The sequence below is a fragment of the Echiichthys vipera genome, assembly GCF_963691815.1.
Source record: "Echiichthys vipera genome assembly, chromosome: 13".
Taxonomy (NCBI): Eukaryota; Metazoa; Chordata; class Actinopteri; order Perciformes; family Trachinidae; genus Echiichthys; species Echiichthys vipera.
The window spans coordinates 6,707,043-6,725,899 of record NC_139838.1 but is presented as its reverse complement, the minus strand read 5'-3'; the positions used below and the strand labels follow the sequence as shown (position 1 = coordinate 6,725,899).

Genomic DNA, 18,857 nt, shown 5'->3' with positions numbered 1-18,857 from the left:
AATATTTGTTACTTCTTTTTTCATTTTTATTTCTCTTCTTTGTAAGATTATTTCATTGATTGGCCATTCATGCCTTTATACTGATAGAACGAAGGTTGACAGGAATTGGGAGAGAGAGAAAGGGGCCGACCTGCAACAAAGGGCCACAGGTCGGAGTCAAGCCCTGGCCGCTGCAGCCAGGACTTTTGGCCTCATCAATCCATACGGCAGCTGCAGGAGTCCTTAAACGCAGCCTGAATATTCACTCTGTCATCTGAGAGAGCCGGTTACATGCAGAGCCTCAAAGTGAATCGGGAGGCCTCCCAGAGTGCAACAAAGCCATTCTGGGTTTAGTAGTAGTAATTACAGTCAGCAGAGCCCAAACAATTCTCTCTACAAGAAACTCTTCACTTTATACTGCAGCACGACAAAAGTCTGAACTCAAGGGTTGAGTGCATTAACAGCTGGTAACATGAAAGCTGTAACTGTATAATAAATTGTGTTTGTGTGTGTGTGTGTGTGTGTGTGTGTGTGTGTGTGTGTGTGTGTGTGTGTGTGTGTGTGTGTGTGTGTGTGTGTGTTTGTGCCACTGTTTCACCCACTCTTACTACATCTAGTTATCTATGCGATAGCCTAGTGGAAGTCAGACTGTGACCATGCACTCAGACAGGCAATAGATTGCAATGTTGACAATACATCAGGCTTTAAGTGCCTAGGGCCAATCAATAACACAAAAGGCCTTGGCAGATGGATACAGACTAAGGCTTTCTTTCCACTAATTTATTTTTATTTTTCATTCCTATGTCGGGCCATTAGAGACGTCAGACCGATTAACTCTTCAATTCATCACGCGTCAACGCACCCACCACCATCGATTCACTCAGCTCCGCGCTTTGAGCCATCATTAAGCTCCTTCGCATTTGCCCTCACTTCTAGAAATGTGCGTTTGAGTCTGACTGTGCCAGACTCCAAGGAATTTGGTATCCAAAAGCTGCACACATGCAAACACAAGATATTATGCAAATGACTACAGTAGAATCCCCTTGCACTTTGTACATACAAAGCAGGGCACTGAAAAAGAGAATATTTGCTCAATGCTTGAAGAGCAGAGTGACGCTGGACTGGGAGAAGTTACGGCGACCCTGAGAGCTCAATGCACTGCATATATTGTAGCTAAACCAGTTATCTTCACCAATTACATAATACATATATAACATATCTGAATTTACTGCAAATTAAGGAGAAAGCTAAATAACCACTTACTGACAACACAAGCAAGGAACATATATATATATATATATATATAGTTGTACGGAAAAAAAAACCAAGGTAATGCCCATTTCCGGGCATGCTTTTTGTTGCGATAGTTGTGACTGCTAGCCTAGCATAGTCCTTGCCAAAAAAGAAAATCAGGTGAAGTAGTATAAGAGCGCCAAAATCCTTGAAGGGAGAAGGGTCGGGGTGGTGGTTGGGTCCCATAACACAGTTCACCCAGGGGTCACAGTCACGTGCTGGAGCCTTTTCACAGCATTAAAATAGAATGTCATATTTAATAATATATCATGCAAATCTGTTTCGGGCATATTTTCGAAGATATACAAGGTTCAGAAGGTATGTGAATAGATATATATCACTATGGAACTTCCCCAGTTAATTATTTACAGTACATTTAGACAAATATGTGTTGAACTAAACATTTTCTGAAATGTAATGTTTAAAATTTGGAAATGAGGCATTATCTTGTGAAATATGCACTAAATTGAATACATTTCCAGAACACAAATGTGGACATTGTATAAAGCCATTGGATATTGCCATGTTTTTTAGGAATAACATGTTGTATAAATCAGGCCATGAATGAAAAAACCTGCGGAATACAGATAGAAATGAAAGTGGAACATTTAGTTCATGTAAGTGCTACTGAAGTGGAGATTTCTACCTCTAGATAAGATAAAAAAGCAAAAACAGTCTTCAAAGACCTGAGTTATAAAATTCTATACATTTTGTAACACACCACAGGTGAATAGGGTCAAATATGTCATCATGAAACAGTTGATTACTTACATTAAGAGAATATTTTTATATTTAAATATGCAAATACACAAATTGTAGTAAAATAAACACTTGTTTTTTGGGTTGTTTCCCCTAGTCTGAAAGAAGACGTGTTATTTAAGCCAAGTAGCCCAAAATCTCAGAGTTGGCCAGTGCATAAAAAAACGAACTTTTTTGCTTGTTGTGTCTCCCCTTAAATTATGCTTAAATAGAGCCTCATAGTACGTAAGATATCATAGGAACTGTATTGCATACGTTTTTGTAAGATCATATGAACCCGTTGATAAGAATACGTTTCTGTACTTGGTGGTGTTATCTGTATTATATGTTTCCGTATTTACCTTTTTTGACTGGATTTGCATTTATTTTCTGTGTTTCATATGTTCGATGTGTGTTCATAGCAGTTCCTGCCAAGCCCCCACCACAGCAACTTCCTGGTTGATCCAATAAGGAAGTGCCAAAAACTGCAGTTCTCCGAGTGTGCACTAGGGGCAGGTTTCTTAACAGAGCAGTTTCTCATTGACCCCCATGTTAAACAGGCTGTTCTCACAGCATAATTAAACCTATTTAAGGCCTGGTACCAAAAAAATAGTCTAGTCTGTATGTTTAGGTCATATCTCCATGACAACATTTTGTACCAGACTAGTTTTTATTTTAGAGTTTATGAATAATTAGGGGTGCGGCCTACTGAGTGACAGTTAGCTGCTGGGCCTCATTTCTCCTCGGAGGTGAATGTCAGCCAGATGGATGTATCTCCCTCCCCCCAACGTCACATCACTGCCCTTTTTTGGTAAGAGGAAATGAGTAGGAGTCAAAGTCTGACAAGATGGCCACTCCCGTAGGTGAGGACGATTGGATCAAGTTGAAAGAACGGACCCCAACGGGTATGCTACGTCCATTTTTTATACAGTTTATGGTTCCTGCATGCATATTACCATATGCATTTCTCAATTTGTCATTGTTTTACTTCTTAAAGCATTTTTTTCTAAATGCTGTGCATGTGTTGTTGTTATTATTGAATTGGTGAAGCTGTTGATATCTATGTTGCAGTGTGTTGAGTTGTCAGTGCCACAATAGGAAGGAAATATAAAAAGATGTATATATAGAAAAACAGTGCAAGTAAAGATAGCGGAGAACACCTTGCATAGGAGGAGGAGATAGAAAGTGGAGGGTGGAGGCTTAAGCCACACTGATATAGTTTGCCATGACAGGGCCTGATAGCATCTTTAATATTTGATAGCAAAGTTTCACCCTTTTCCAATACTTATACAAGTAGGCATGGAGGAAAATCTATTTCTGCAAACTATAAAAGAGATGGATTTGTCCAATTGAGAAGCTCAAGGTGATGTCATCCTCCAGCCTTCTCCCAGCCAGACAAGAATGGGCAACAAAAAAGAGGCCTGTAACATTACAAAGGCACAATCTGTGGTGTGTGAATAAGGTTTGGTTCACTGCGAGCAGCAGGGTGCCATCTCCCAAGGATGGAGCGTTGTGTCATCATAAGCAACCAAAGGAAATGACAACAACGAATTCAAAACAGGAAGAAAGTTCTGGCACTAGAACAAGTGGAGACAGTTAGGGAGACAGAAGCAGCTGGACAGTCACATTTGATGTAAAAAGCATGCAAGCATTTTAATATGCACCTCCTGCAGTGTCGTGTTTGGCTCATAAAATTCAATGTCGGAGAATTGATAGTGTAGAGTTACAAAATCCATACTGCATCCCAGGAGGCCTCATAGTGAATACATTAAAATCAGGGGTGGCAGTAAAAGGGATTGCATTAAAAACAAGATCTGCACAGTAATTAATATTTTCAGCTTTTAATTTCCGTTATAGCAGAAATTATTTATGTGTGTGCATTAATGACAAAGCTCTCAAAAGATATTTGGACGCCATCAATCTTTATGAGGACTTTGACTAATCGAACGACTTACATGCAATCATTTGAGGAATGTGGTGAATAAAAATTGCAACAATGTTCTGTTAATTGATTTCTTCAGCTAGCGTGAGGCCAACATTGTCGACCCATATTGACAAAGTGGCAGTAAAACACTGAAATATATGACATGCATTTACACCTGCCATCTCCTCTCTGCAGGCTGAAGAAATAAAATGAGGTGAACAGTTGTTCCACTGCGGTGTGCTGCAGTGCAACAACACCTTCACCAATAGGGTACCTTTTTGCAGGTCCCGTTATGTTCCAATTATGCTGAAACCATGATCACATCCATAATCCTTTGCTGAATTTAGGTTGATTTTAGTTTGTTGTCATTCTGAGGGTGTCAAATATCACCGTATTGTCATGTGTGAATGGCATGCAGCCCAATGCAGGCTGTCAACTGTAGTGGATGTCCAAAGCTTCACATTGTATTAAAATGAAGGGGCTAACAAAATGCAAAGATACAGATTGACAGGAATGCCCTGTTCTATAGAACATAATGTCAAGAAAAAAGAATTGTGCGCATTATTCTTATGAGAAAATAATCATTGAAATTTCTGAGAGGCTACTGGCCGCAGCCGCCCCTCTGAGGCAGTGCCCAAAAAAAAGACAAAGTAAAATTGTACTGACACTACTGGTGAAGCAAACTTTTGTTTCCCAACTTAACAAATTACGTGGGATGCGCACATTGACCCAGCCCAAAGTTAAATATGCATAAACTTAGGCCAGACAATTCGCCCGTTGTCACATGACTGAATGGGTGTGATCAGTTGTTATCACTACATTAGATATGAGGCAGTGTGGCCCGACTCTACCTGCTAGTTGCCTCAGAAGGCTGTTTATATTGTAACTGTAAACTGGATCAATAATCAACATAGCTGTAAAGGGCTTAACCACAGCTGTGTGATGATGTGTCACCATAGGAAATAATACAGAACCAACAGGTTGGCGTGGTGGTAGAGTTAGACACACACTGATCTTTCACACGAGTTTGAGTGTGGAGTGGAGTGTGTGTGAGACGACAGCTTTTAAAGTTAACTTTCTTCCTATGGTTCTTAAGTATTTGAACCTAACCAGGTATTTTTGTTGCCTAAACCCAACCAAGTAACATCGGTTTTGTTGGCATTCATAAAGTGACCCAGACAATTAAAAAGTGACGCCAAAGGGTTTTAACAGCGACCGTTATCATGTAAACAGATGATGGCAGTCTTCTGGAGCTGCTCTTATTTTGACAGAATAAATAAACACGTTGAAAGAAAGCACTAATAGTCAGCTATATGTTGCTGCACTAGCATACTAACATTATGTTCTATATAGAGGAATGTGAAATCAATGTAGTGCATGACTTATTAAATGTCTGCATATGGAAAAAGATCACTGCACTGAAAGTACGATTTTATTTTGTATTTTTTTTTTGTAATTCCTGCCTGAGAGCGGCGGTTGGAGCCACACACTATGACAGTGGTATAATTCTGCTGTGATTACAACACGGAAGAACAGGAAGCTTTAGCTGGTGCGAAACGTTGGTCCTCGGACTTTCTGTTACCTGGATGGTTGCAAATGTGTGAAGCTTGAATGAATGAAGAAGGTCCACACTTGAAAAGTACAGTATGACAAAAGTCCACACTGTTTCTTAGTCTTTTCTTTTTTTTAGTATGGAGCAACGTCCCACTCCAGGTTTAATGCACAATGAAATCAAAGACACCAGCCTTATGAATGAATATTTAAAGTGATGGAGTAGGCAATGATTATGGAGTTTTTCCAACTATATTTGTACAGTGGCAGTTAATTAGGAGGAGAAGAAACATGAAGTTAATCAAGTAGCTGTTATTGAGCCTGCTCTGGATGATTAATAGAGCAGAACATTTTTTCTAGTGAACTGCCTCAGTTCACAAAAGGTGAAGAATTACATTTGTGCCACAGCTTGACAACACAAATACGCAGTTCACAAATTCATGGACTTTACCTGTCTAATCTTATCAGTAGGCTGCTCACCTCTCTGTGACTTACACATCAACAGCAGCAAGCGAATAATTGAAGCAGGGGACAGAATATTTTAAAAATGGAAATGTGTACCGCCCAGTACTTGTAATGGCCAGTCATCACGTCCGTCCAAAAGCTAAAAGACAGCCAATTTTATTCCCTCAATATTCCCTGTTAAACCAGCTTGTATCCTCCGCACACCATGCGCACACACACACACACACACACACACACACACACACACACACACACACACACACACACACACACACACACACACACACACACACACACACACACACACACACACACACACACACACACACACACACAAACACACACACACACACACACATACACACACACACACACACACACACACACACACACACACACACACACACACACACTATCTGCATGCATAGTTTCCTGTGAACCTCTCATGCTTAGGTAGGCAATCTGAATCCAGTACAGAAATGGCAGACCCCTCAACAACAGATTAAAAGTATATGGAGAGGTTATAACTGAATGTAAATTAAAGGTATTAAAGGTAGAGCATAATTGGAACACACTACCCCCAACTATAAGGGAATGTCCCACTCTGGCCACCTTACAGAGCCAAGTAAAGGTGTGGCTTAAAGCTAACCAAACATGCAACCACCTCTAATTGTATGCTCCCATACTAGCCCAGTAGAGCCTATTAATGAATTGAGTCTTTGTTTTTACGTTTACTATTAACTTGTTCTGTTTTTCTTATTCTCTCTTTCTATTTCTCCCTGCTTTTTGGCAGATTTTAACATTGTATATTTTTTGTCTTTTTTATTTTTTTCCTTCTCTTGTAACATCAACCTGCCTAATGGACTACAGATGGAAAGTAGCCCCCGGGCAACAATCTGGCACATTTACACGTACTGTTGTATATGTTCATTATTGTGCATTGTCCAGAAATAATAAATAAATACATGCAGGGGAAAAGAAAACACGCTCACCATGAGTAGTATCAAAAATCATGTTTCATTTCATTAAGTTTCATGAATTAAAACTTTGAAGTCAAAGGCAAGATTGCCACGAAAAGAGAGCCTGACCTCTGAAGTTTAGGTCCCGACTGGTGGTACTTTGCCTTTTAAACACTTAAGGTACTACTATATCCAACTTTATACTACCGCACTGCTTCACTGCCTAGGTGAAAGAAGGCGATAGGTTAATGGAAAAAAGCAATAAAATAGGTAAGCGAAAGAGAGAGAGGGAGGAAAGATAAGAGAGAAGGTGACTAAATAGTGAGATGCGCTTGGAATTAAGATGGCGAGATAAGGAGGATGCAGCGGTCAGGGAGTGAAGTAGGAGTAAAAGAAATATAAATAAAAGGTTTCTAAAAGAGCACCTCTTTAACACCTACTGTACTTTCTAAACCCAGGCTGACAGTGAGAGAGCGAACAAGTCGGATCAATGTTCTCTTCCATCCTTCAATGTCATGACAATCTAAGGTTCAATCACCGATATAAAAGTCTGTTCACACAAGTCAAGCAGTGTCTGACACGTTCAACGCGAGTTAGGTGGCAAGGTCAGCACTCAGTCACCTGCTTATCAAATCAGATTGTCAGCTAGTGAAATGTATCAGTGCTAACAACTCTCTAAAGAAGAGATGATACTGGTTGCATTATGGGAAATGGAGGACCAAGCATTGGGGGTGTTTGAGTCAAGATCCCGACCTGTGCAGCATCAATTTTCATGTTCATTTTTAAATCTTTCTTGTGATTCCTCCATCTTTGTGGAAAAGCAATACTCAGGGTTCGTACACCGTTTCCAAGGCCAAAGCACTTTTCAAGCACTTTCAAACTCCACTTTTTAAGCTTTTCCAGAACCATACAGCTGTGGTAAACTACATATTTTTAGAAATACATAGATAACTAAAAAATATTATTTCACGTTTTCATTTCAGGCTCTCAGACTTATTTTTTTCTATTCTACAGCTTTTTGTTGTGATAGAAATGCAGATACAATTCCAAGCATTTTCAAGCACTTCATCCAAAAGTCAAGCACTATTAAAACCTTGGAAACACACCGTTAAAATTCACGCATTTTCAAGAGTATCAAGCACTCGTCCGTGCAACCCTGAATACTTGATCGATAGTTCCACTCTGATGGACAAAGTGGACAACATGGCAAAACTTCTGTATTTCTTTACACTGGTGCTAGCACACGCAGTTCCACCAGGGATGAAGAATGAGCCTGTCTCTAAACAGATGTCGTTTAAGAGACTTTTCCACCCCGCCATCACTATAATGTTGGATGAACCACAAAATTCGCCATCAGCAATGAACAATTGAAGCCCAGAAATATTGGCTTTGAATTTGGAAATCAGTGAAAGCAAAATGCAAATGCTTATCGGAGTCCAACATATCTCTGTAGCAGTCTGTCTGTCCTGAGGGGGTGTTGATGCCCACTGATTACAAGATATTTTTCTTTCTTTTTTTAAATTTATTTAATCTCAACCACCAGCACCCATCCACCCACACACACTATCCCCTCAAAGCTTTCTCAAATGGTAGTCCTCTCACTCTGTGAAGCTGCTTCTCTGCGGCCTGCGGGGTTGATCTGTTGGCTGGGAGTGCTGGACAGTGATCTTTATCGACGAATGAGTGGAACCCTATGGGGCCGGCACTGAGCTCGTAGCTGTGGGAGCTGGTGAGGAGAGGGGGGAGTGTTCCCGCGGCAAAAAAAGAATAGGAGAACACTAAAAAGAGACACCAACCTTCAATCCAGGCTCACTCCTGTGCCCCTTCACACAACAAGTAGACATACTTTGTTCCTTCAGGCCTATGTTTAAGCCTTTTCACTCATCTGCACAGCTTTACCTGCTTCATTATGTGCTGGCGATCAGTCAGGTTTATAGGACAAATAAAGCAATCTGTCCAGTGTCTACATGACTGGCGGGAGGACTTTAGAGAACAGAGCCTTCTCATCACTCAGGCAGCTTGGACATACATCACCAGAGTAGTAGATTACATTGCTTATGCACGCCTATCCAAATGGTAAACACTACGGCGCTAAGCAAATTCCCCACCTGGGTCGACCCGTCTGATTGTACACCTCAGTTTCCCCCTCTGAGAGCACCCGCCCACTACATCCACCTCCTCCTCTGCTATGGTGCGCGGCAGACAAACTTCTAACGTCCATACAGAAGGAAAGAAAATCATTACTTTAAATCAGTTTGGCTGTTTGTGCGAGTCGCTCAGGACAGGGGAGCTGAGGATAGTAAAGCGCAGGCTGTCCTCATTGATCTGTGCAGCACTCTAATCTCATTAACTGGCTCTTGATTTATTGAGATGGGGCCCAGAGTGCGCCAAGGTTATGGAAGCAAACACCCAGCCCGCTCCAACGCACTGGGGGTCGCATGGAATTGAGGTCAATTGACTGTTGGCGGACCCACGCTCCCACAATCCCTTACACCAGCCATTGCCTTCTCATTAACGCGTGTTTCCGGGTGTGGTGGGGGTTGTAGGAGGCGGCAAGCGTGGTGAAAAGAAAGAGAACATTAGGGAATAAATTATTGGCTGTAATGAGGTGAATCAGGGCTGCATCTAGTCATAAGAATCTTACAAGCTACACAACAGTGCTAATAATTCAGCATCGACAATACAGGCATCAAATGGAGCTATTGATTGCACTGCAGCATGCAGGTAAATTGACCAATAAATAAAGATACAATGAAAACACACGCCCACTGTAATTATACACCCATTGAGCCATTGTGATATATGATACATCTGCAATTAGCTAATTCTTTCATGTAGTTTAAATGATGGGGGGCTCATAATAAAGCTGCTGAGGCTGAGAGGAGCCACAGTTCAGTAGTTGGTGACCACTGAGCAGCGCTATGGAACAGCTGGTGGATTAGTGTCCTGCTGACACCTCAGGTTTTTAATGAAGGGGACAAAGCTTTTTACAAGGGCTGAAATCATAATCATAAAAACAAAACTTAAAAAATCCAATATCCATACATATACAGTATATCTAAATATATATCTATATCTATATATTTATATATATATATATATATATATATATATATATATATATATATATATATATATATATATATATATATATATATACTGTATATTCGGTATATACAGTATATATGCAAAATGAGGTGACAACACAATAATCAGGGTTGACCTGCTAAAAATTGCAATACTAACATGCTGTTGCTGAGCAGTATAGAGCTCAACAGTGACGGCCCAATTTTTGAACTACTGGTTACTGCAGTGAATTTACCAATTAATTTGCTCTATTGATGTTTCAGAAAATCCTTAAGAGTTTTAAGCCTGGAACATGAATGCAATATTTCCATCAGGTTTTTTCCATCTTCTTTAATTACGCCCAGGTGAATTGATTCTCATTTGCTCAGCATATTCATCTGGGAACTCTTTTGGGAAGGGGTGAAAATACTGTTTGCTGATTGGATGAACCATCTGTCTATCACCAACACACAGGCCAAATCAACCAATCAGATCAACGAAGCGTATGACGTACTAACAGCGCCGAGGCAAAGCTCAGAAAGTAAACAACATGTCAGTAAAGGATATTTATCATTTGTGTTACGTGATTTACGGATAAAACGCCCAATTTCCCGGTCCATATTCAACAGAAGGATCCAAGAGAAAAAAGCGTTAGCGAGCGGCTTGCTCCATAGCTGCGCTTATCTCATCTGCGGAAACCACCATGTTGTTTACACTGAACAGTTGCTTCATGTTGCGTCACACTTCAAAATACTCAAAACCAACGCTGATTGGTTTGGTCGCTGGTCAAACTTCTCCAAATTTTCTCCGCCATGCGTCACCAGATTGATCTGCCAGTAAAATACAATGGAGCTCTTAAGATCAGGATGGTCTCACGAGGCTAAAGCCAACCAGCTTCAAGATGAATCCTGACCATCTTTTACAACATTTGCATAAACACATTTGAAAAAAAGTTAGAGTTACAAGAGCTAAACCATCGTTTGACAATCTCATAGCTTGTGATTAGTCTACCTTTGATGGTTAAGACATTATGGCTGATAACACAAAACCCTGAATCAGAGTATGGATGGGATTTTTCACTTCTGGAACCTCTCTGTTGAACTCTACAGGGACATAGCATACTTTACGTCCCACCCACACCTGAGAGGAAAACAATTCTACACTTGACAGTAAGAAACATGTGTTATATAGTGGATAAATTAGAAGGTGATGCAGTATTATGTTTTCAAGTGTCTTCGCTTGCTAAAACATAGCTAACATTAGCTTACTAATAAATAACCTGTCCTCACTTGGTAGACATAGGGTACAAAAAAATATCCTTTGACATGCTTGAAGCTAATGTTTTTAGCTAACTGTTTTCCCCCTATGGTAGGGGTGATATGTATGAGTATGATGTGCTGTGCTCCGTCTCTACAATGTTATCTTCACCATCTACTAATTATGCTGCTGTATATGTTATTATGCTAACACACAGCTGGCATCAGACATAAGTCTTTATATATGTTAAATGTAAAACCGTAATAGCTCATTTTAGTGACAATTTCACAAAACAGTGACAAGTACAATTTCATTATAATGAGTTCATTGAGTCAATATTATTAAATGATTGCTCAGGTAGACTCTGGTAAAGCTGCAACTAACAATTATGTTCATTATTTTTTGATGACCAATTAATCATTCAGTCCAAAAAATATCATACATAATGGAAAACGTCCATCACAGTTTCACAGAACCCACTCTGATGTCTTATTTTGAGTAGGTTATCATATATGCTATGTCAACTTTATATTCATAAGATATCAATCTGAGAAGGGGAAGAAAATCCATTGAAAGTATCAATTTCTGATTCTGTGACCAGTATGTGTGATTACTTTGGATAAATCAACAAAGTGACAATTCACTTATCAAAATTACAATCACTTTTCTGTCAATCACCTTATTATTTAGCTATCGGTTAACTGATAATGTCATCACTGCTGCATGGAGAATTGGAGTTCTAAAGGAGTACTACAGCAATTCAGTTTTGCCCTTCCATAAAGCTGGGGACTCACAAGAGACAGATTTAAAAACGATCGAAGCAGCAGAGGCAGAAATATCCTGCCTTTTAGTCCCTGGTATTGATAAAGCTCCAAAAATCAGTCTTTTAAAATGGACATTTCTAGTTCTAACTAAGGCTTTCTGTAAAAACTTTCCATCCTGTACACAACAACCCTGATGAGACATTAAAAAGTTCCCTCCAGAAGACAATTGCTTTCACAGGCCAAGCTGCAGTCTCCATGAAGAGTAAACTGATCTAGGGTGCGCTCTGTTAACTCATAGTGACAGTGCTCCTGTGTTTATGTCAAATCTATATTTATCACATAAAAGAAGAACAACATTGCAAGACCAAACTGTCTTGGAGCTACAAATGTTCTTCCTCTTTCATGTAATGCAAATTACTCTAAAATAATGGGAGCATTTGACACGGAGTCTATTTTTTTGGAAAGATACGTTTTAACATTTTTGGATGTTTTGTGAACAAAATATGGTGGGTATGCGTGGGTTTCTTTCTACACTGTTTGTATGGATGCTATTTACAAATCAACCAGGTTTAATTTCTGACTAAATAGAGGCCAATATAGAGTAGTGTGTACAGAACAACATGGATTGATGGTTTACTGCAGAATCAACTAAAAACCTGGTTTCAAAGCTTAAAGTGTGGTTGTATGAGGTACACATCCATAGTCATTTGTTACCTACAGCAGATGGTCGTTGACACGGTTAACACAGCACTTGGGCAGGGGTAGCAGCTAAACATATTTTAGACACCTAAAAAAAATCAATATGAGTTTATTTGTTCTCTTAATTTAGAATATATTCACTGCTTCACTTTGCCGTCAGACAGCCCATTACGATGGGTAAATGAAGCCATTATACCGTATATGCCCTCTTAAAAGCCACCAGACTCCTTTGACAAAAACAGTCATTAAACCTTGCAGAACGGAGTTGCTGGTCTACCTCTGCCTCCATCGGCTAGTTTGTTTGTGTTACTGTGTGACTTCTGTGTTATTAAAGTGTTCATTCGGATTCACCAGTGTCCCACAATACCACAAATATCCCCAAAGAAATTGAAGTCAATGGCATCTGGACTTGGTTGTTTGTCTAGGAAGACGTTTCACCTCTCATCCAAGGGGCTTCATCAGTTCATGTATGCATCTGACCAGGCTGGGACTTGTCCAAAGGTCTGGTGTGGAGATCCAGTTATTGGACCAGTCCCAGCCTGGTCAGATGCATAAATTAACTGATGAAGCCTCTTGGATGACTTCAATTTATTTAGGGATAACGATGACCTGGAAAATGAGAACATTCTCAGACTTACCACAAATAAACTAACTGATTGGGGCATGTTTTGTGAGTTAAAATGACTGCTTGGTCGAGTGAGCGTTGTGGCCTTGATGAGAGCCTAGATAGATATAACAGCTCCAGTTCCCACAGAAATGGCTGTCTGATGGCAAGGTTAAGTGCTGAAAATATTCTAAATATGGTGCATACTTAAAGTTGTAATTCGTAAGATTTTCATCTATTTAATTGTCTTTTAAGTTACCATTTATCAAAGAGTGAGTTAAAACAATGATGATCGGTCATATGACCCACTAATGAAAGCACTTTTATTTGCTGTTTTGCAGAGAAATACGATCGAGTTTGTATAGCAACATTTCCGCGCAAGGTTAGTGACAATTTTGTTTCTCTTCTCTCTTCGGACCTCCTATCAATGTTCAGTTTCAAGAGGAACTCTGGCAGATGAGGTCCCAGAGGCTCACCTGCAGTTACATCTTACCGCCAAAAACCCTCTAGAAACAGCCTATCTCAATTCTTCTGGATTTCAACTTTAAAGTGATAATGATTTTTTTGAGAGAAAAAAAAAAAGTTTGTTTTATAAGTACATTGCTTAGCTCCTATGTCAGTACTTCTGCCTGCTTCAAACTTGGGTCCTGCCAACCGCCATCTACTGAAGGTAATGCAATGACTTCGACATACAACCCTACTTCAAAAAATCCAAGCTATCCCTTTAAATATTGAAAGTAAATTAGTACATATTTACAGTATACAAACATAGGCTTTACCTTGTGGCTATTTCATATAGACTATATTTATTAACAATATATATATATATATATATATTGTTGATAAATATAGTCGGGATAGAAGATTTTGGCCATATCGGCCTGCCCTAGCTTCAACCTTGCTGTTGGTGTGGATGGTGGTATTATTGTAATACATTATTACTATATTCGTGTTACTGGTACCTGGTATTCACTGGGCCAGAAAGTGCTAACAGCCAGCTCCACTTGGTGCCACTGGCGTCCCTGGGAGCCTGAGATATTCCACACAGCGCTGCCCTTGGGGCCCCCGTTGACCCGGATGTAGACCTGCAGGTCCCCGGGACTGTGGCCGTCACGGCTGTACAGGAAGTAGCTGAACTGGATGCAGTGGGTGTCGTTCTCGCTGAGCGGGAGCAGGAGCAGCTGAGCTCGCTGGCCCACGAAATGCTGCGAGGAATTGACCATCATGAAGGACCCTGGAGAGGAAAACGGAAGTTAAGGGCGTGTTGGAGAACTGTTTCAAAGTATTGAATACTGCTCAGTTCACAGTGAAATTATTATTGCCAGGCTCTCAAAGACAGATAAAGAGCAGTTTGAAAGTTTTAGTGAGAATATAACAACGGCCTTGCCGAGCAAAGACTCTTCTTCTTAACAGCAGCTGCTATACCTACATTCACTTCACAAACAGCAGCCATTTCAGCATTTTCACCTGCCAGATAGCACTGAGTGACCTGAAGTATAAAAATAGCAACACCCAACTCCTTGGGCTTCACCTGAAACACCTCAGTCCAGGATAGATATGTCATGTTAGTTTTCAACTGGTGAAAGGTTTTCCTTCTTGTTTCATTTTTGCACCTTGAAAAAGAGCCAGAGAGCCATAGTTGACAGGCTCAAGGTTGTTACCCAGCATATCTTTGTGATCCTCTCCGGCTATTTGTCTGTATTTGGTCTGTCACTGCTTATCCCTGCTTCCTGCTTTCACAAGGCTTCCATCAGTTTTGCAGTGCTGCCTCAAATCTGGTGTGTTCAAAGCTGAACCGCCGGGTGTCAGATTGGGCTTTCATTTTTGACCGAGGTTCACAGTCACTGCTGGCTCTGTCATCCTGGCAGCACAGCAGAGATCTCCTGGCCATGACAGGAGCACCACAATGAGGGGAGGGGTAATAAAGGGGGAGCTTTGCCTTCACAGCAGCAGGAAGCTCAGTTTAAAATGAAAGGAAAAAACACTATTACGTTTTTAGCTCACAGCAAGTAGATGACGATTCAAGTCAGATGCCGTGATTCGTTTTTTCATCCTCCAAAACAGTGCCTCCATTGAAATCATTAAAGATTTTAAAAGAATCCCACCCCTTACGTATTTTATTTTCTTCCATTGTTTCCTCTGGATTATGAGGCAGACATGAATTAAGCAAAACAACCAATGAAGGGGTTAATACTACACAGTATTTATTGTATTGTATGACAAAAAATGAAGTGCTCCTGCAATGACTTGGCCCAAAGAGAGACGTCAGACTAATGATACTTTTTACAGCATAACCTGGTTTACCAGACGTACACTTCCGGAATAAAGTCTGAATGTCAAGCCTCTCCCACTATCTCTGCTATCTGTTTTGCAAGGTCACCGTCCTGGGCTTAGGGCCACACAAGAAATTTTAATGAAATTGAGAAAGAGAAAAGAGTTTTTTCTCCCCTATACCAAAATTGTGAACTCACTTTGAGGTTCAGAGCATCAACAACCAAAGGATACCTTAGGCAATGTCAAACTAGGCAAGAAGAAGCAAAAAACTGTCTAATATGTCATGCTGGAACAGGTTTTTCCATAACAAAAAGCGCGGAACACACTCTAGTTGTTTGTTTGGGGGAGATGATGCATCGGTGCCTGAGCAATGTAGCCCCCCCCCCCCCCCCCCCCCACACACACACACACACACACACACACACACTATTAGATTTGGGGGAGAAAATGTGTGTTTTTGCATACCCACTTTTGAACACACAAAAAAAAAAATACTCATATCTGGCCATTTCATGAATTCAAAATTACATTTCACTGTGGTTGTAGTTCAGCTTTTCACCAGAAATAAAACTTTTTTCATTTTTTTTACAAGAAATCACAGCATAACCTTTCCTCCATTAGCGCGGTAGCTTCATAGCGGTGCGTTCAGGCCCAGTCAAAACAACAACTGACAGCCAGAGAACTGTGTAAGAAATGTTACCTGTGTTACTTTCTTTTTTTTCTTTTTTTTTAAGCTTTATTTGCAATTTTTTTACAAATATAGTACAAACATATGTAGGACAGTTTGGCATCGCACTCGACAATGATAGGAATGTATATAGAAACAGTGAATTCTCCTTTCAATAAATTATACAATTTTAAATTATAATGACATTACATATGTAAGGGTACTTAGACACTTACAATACAATACAGAGGCATAGAAAAAAACAATAAATAACGCAAAAATAAATACATACAAACAAATTAAATAAAAATGTTTCTTATTATTAATACTTTGGATGGACTCGAAATAGTTCAAATTCAATTCTTAATGGATTGAAGTTTGGCCCCGATTTGGAGAATTTAGATTTATGGATATAGAACTTTCCCTGAAGAACTAGTAAACTGACATTATTCCACTGTATTGTTTTGTTTTGGTTTTCATAACAGGTAATGATGTCTTTTGCTTCCGATTTAATTTAGTGATTGATGTGATAGTGACTGTTACTGTGGTCTGAATGTCTGTGGGGCCGTGCATTAAAACAGTCCTTGATTTGAGAATGAAGATTTAACACGATCTGCTTTTGAAGTTTTTCATTCCTGTATAACATTACAACTTCACAAGCTAGTGTTTTAAATTGTGAAAGCAAGAGTTTGTTAAAGCTGTTGGACTTTGAAGATGGCCTTGTGAGGACTGAGAATAGCAACACTCAGGTTAAATTATCCAAATCATATACATTTTGTCACATTAAGATGGACACAAAGAATCAGTATTACTTTGAGGTCATTTCAGATATCCCCTTGTGCAAAATTTTGATGGATCATAATAAAAGTTTGAAATAAAGCTCCAGAAATGTAAAGAATGAGAAGAAAGAATATTCATGTGATGCCTCTTTAGAAGATGGTATTTAGAAGAAAATTGCTCACTGAAACACTTTATAATCACACACTTATTTATATATATATACATATATATATACATATATATATATATATATATATATATATATATATATATATATATATATATATACACAATATATTTAGAATGTCTGCTCTCAAAATCTTTCATTGTAACAGCATCTAAACAAATGTTGATGAAGATGAACACGAGGAGAGAAAAGGACGGGCAGTAAGCTGTCTGGACTGGATAAAGTGGCCTTGGGGACCAAATGGTTTCCTCCCTAACTTCTAATCTCCCAATCATCATCATCGCATCGTCTCTTTGATGCCAGCAGGGGAGAGAACGCATGCTAATTGAACACATAACCTTCACATCCGGTGCGGTGGGCGAGGGATGGCCATGGTGGACGAGCACAGACAGCTGGATCTTGGGTAGTGTAGTTGCCTTGGTACTGTAGTTGAGCGAGAGTGCAATCAGAGCCCTACCTCTCATCATTAATCACATTGACACGGTTATTAGGCCATAATGGCGACCAAGGGAATGCTTAAACCAGAGAGATGGCTGTAATACTTGCACACTGACATGCAGGACACATATCAGCGCACACACTCCCCTCTCTCAGACATACAGTTTAAAGGCCCGAAAGCAGACTCAGACCCAAGTCCTACTGACCTTCCCTAAAGAAAGAAGTGGCTTCCTGTTTCCACTCTCCCATCAGTCCTGTTCCTCTATCGACTTACTTCCTTTTTGTCCTTATTTCCTCTTCCTTTCTTTTTCTACCCCGCTTCTTTCTCCTTCTCCTCTTCCTGTTCATCCAAATTCTCTAACATACAAACAATCTTAATGAAGCGTTAATAGCATGTGGATTCATTTGTGCAGGGGTCGTCATCTGTTTTCAAAGAAAAGTACCAGTGAAGGTCTTTCATTAACAAGTGATGTGTGGACTCTCTCTCTTTCATCAAGAGTGAGAAATGTTCCAGGAAACGATTTCTGCTGTTGTTTTAGATTTGTGTCGTTTTTTTGTCTGGCCGGTTGATAACAAACTGCTGTTTAATGTGCTCTGAAGAAATGTTCTTCTGAGTGGAGTTCTTTATTTAGAAAGAGGCAAGTGTAGTTTGTGTTATCAAGTCATTCTCCATTTGTCAGCCATGATGGACTTGCTCCCTTTGGTATGCAAAAGCCAAAAAGTCACCAGGAGCCTGGTTTAATGTGTGGCCTGGAGGGTGCCTTGTTTACTCGATAAGGAATTATAGAGGAAAAAGAGTGGAGCCAGATCGATATATGGGTTGGCCGATAGTATCATCCTATATCGTCCTATTACAGACGTTTCTGTATCCATCCGTATCTGCGTATTTTCTCCGATATAAAAATATGCAGAAAACGATGCTTGGAGTGATTTCGACATGGTGTCATATAGTTGTGGATTTTATTTGAATGTGTTCTTTATCTAAAGGGTCAACAACTAACTGATACTGAACATGATTTTTATTTAGCATTTTTTTATTTGAATATATTCTTTATTTAAATTGACAGCACCAGTGCCTCCCAGCAAGAGGGTTCCTGGTCCAAATCCCTTCTGTGTGGAGTTTGCATTTGTGTTCGCGTGGGTTCTCTCAGGCTTCCTCCCCCAGTCCAAAGACATGCACGGTTTGGTTAATTGATGACTCTAAATTGCCCG

General features: G+C 39.9%; 1 protein-coding gene across 1 annotated transcript in view; it reads right to left on the bottom strand.

Moving 5' to 3' along the window:
- ptprua (protein tyrosine phosphatase receptor type Ua) overlaps positions 1 to 18,857 on the bottom strand; it is a 169,020-nt gene that overhangs the window by 105,880 nt on the left and 44,283 nt on the right. The window contains exon 2 of the mRNA XM_083926147.1: positions 14,262 to 14,533. Coding sequence (XP_083782273.1) covers positions 14,262 to 14,525 — 264 coding nt within the window. The 5' untranslated portion in view covers positions 14,526 to 14,533. The remainder of the gene's footprint in view (positions 1 to 14,261; positions 14,534 to 18,857) is intronic.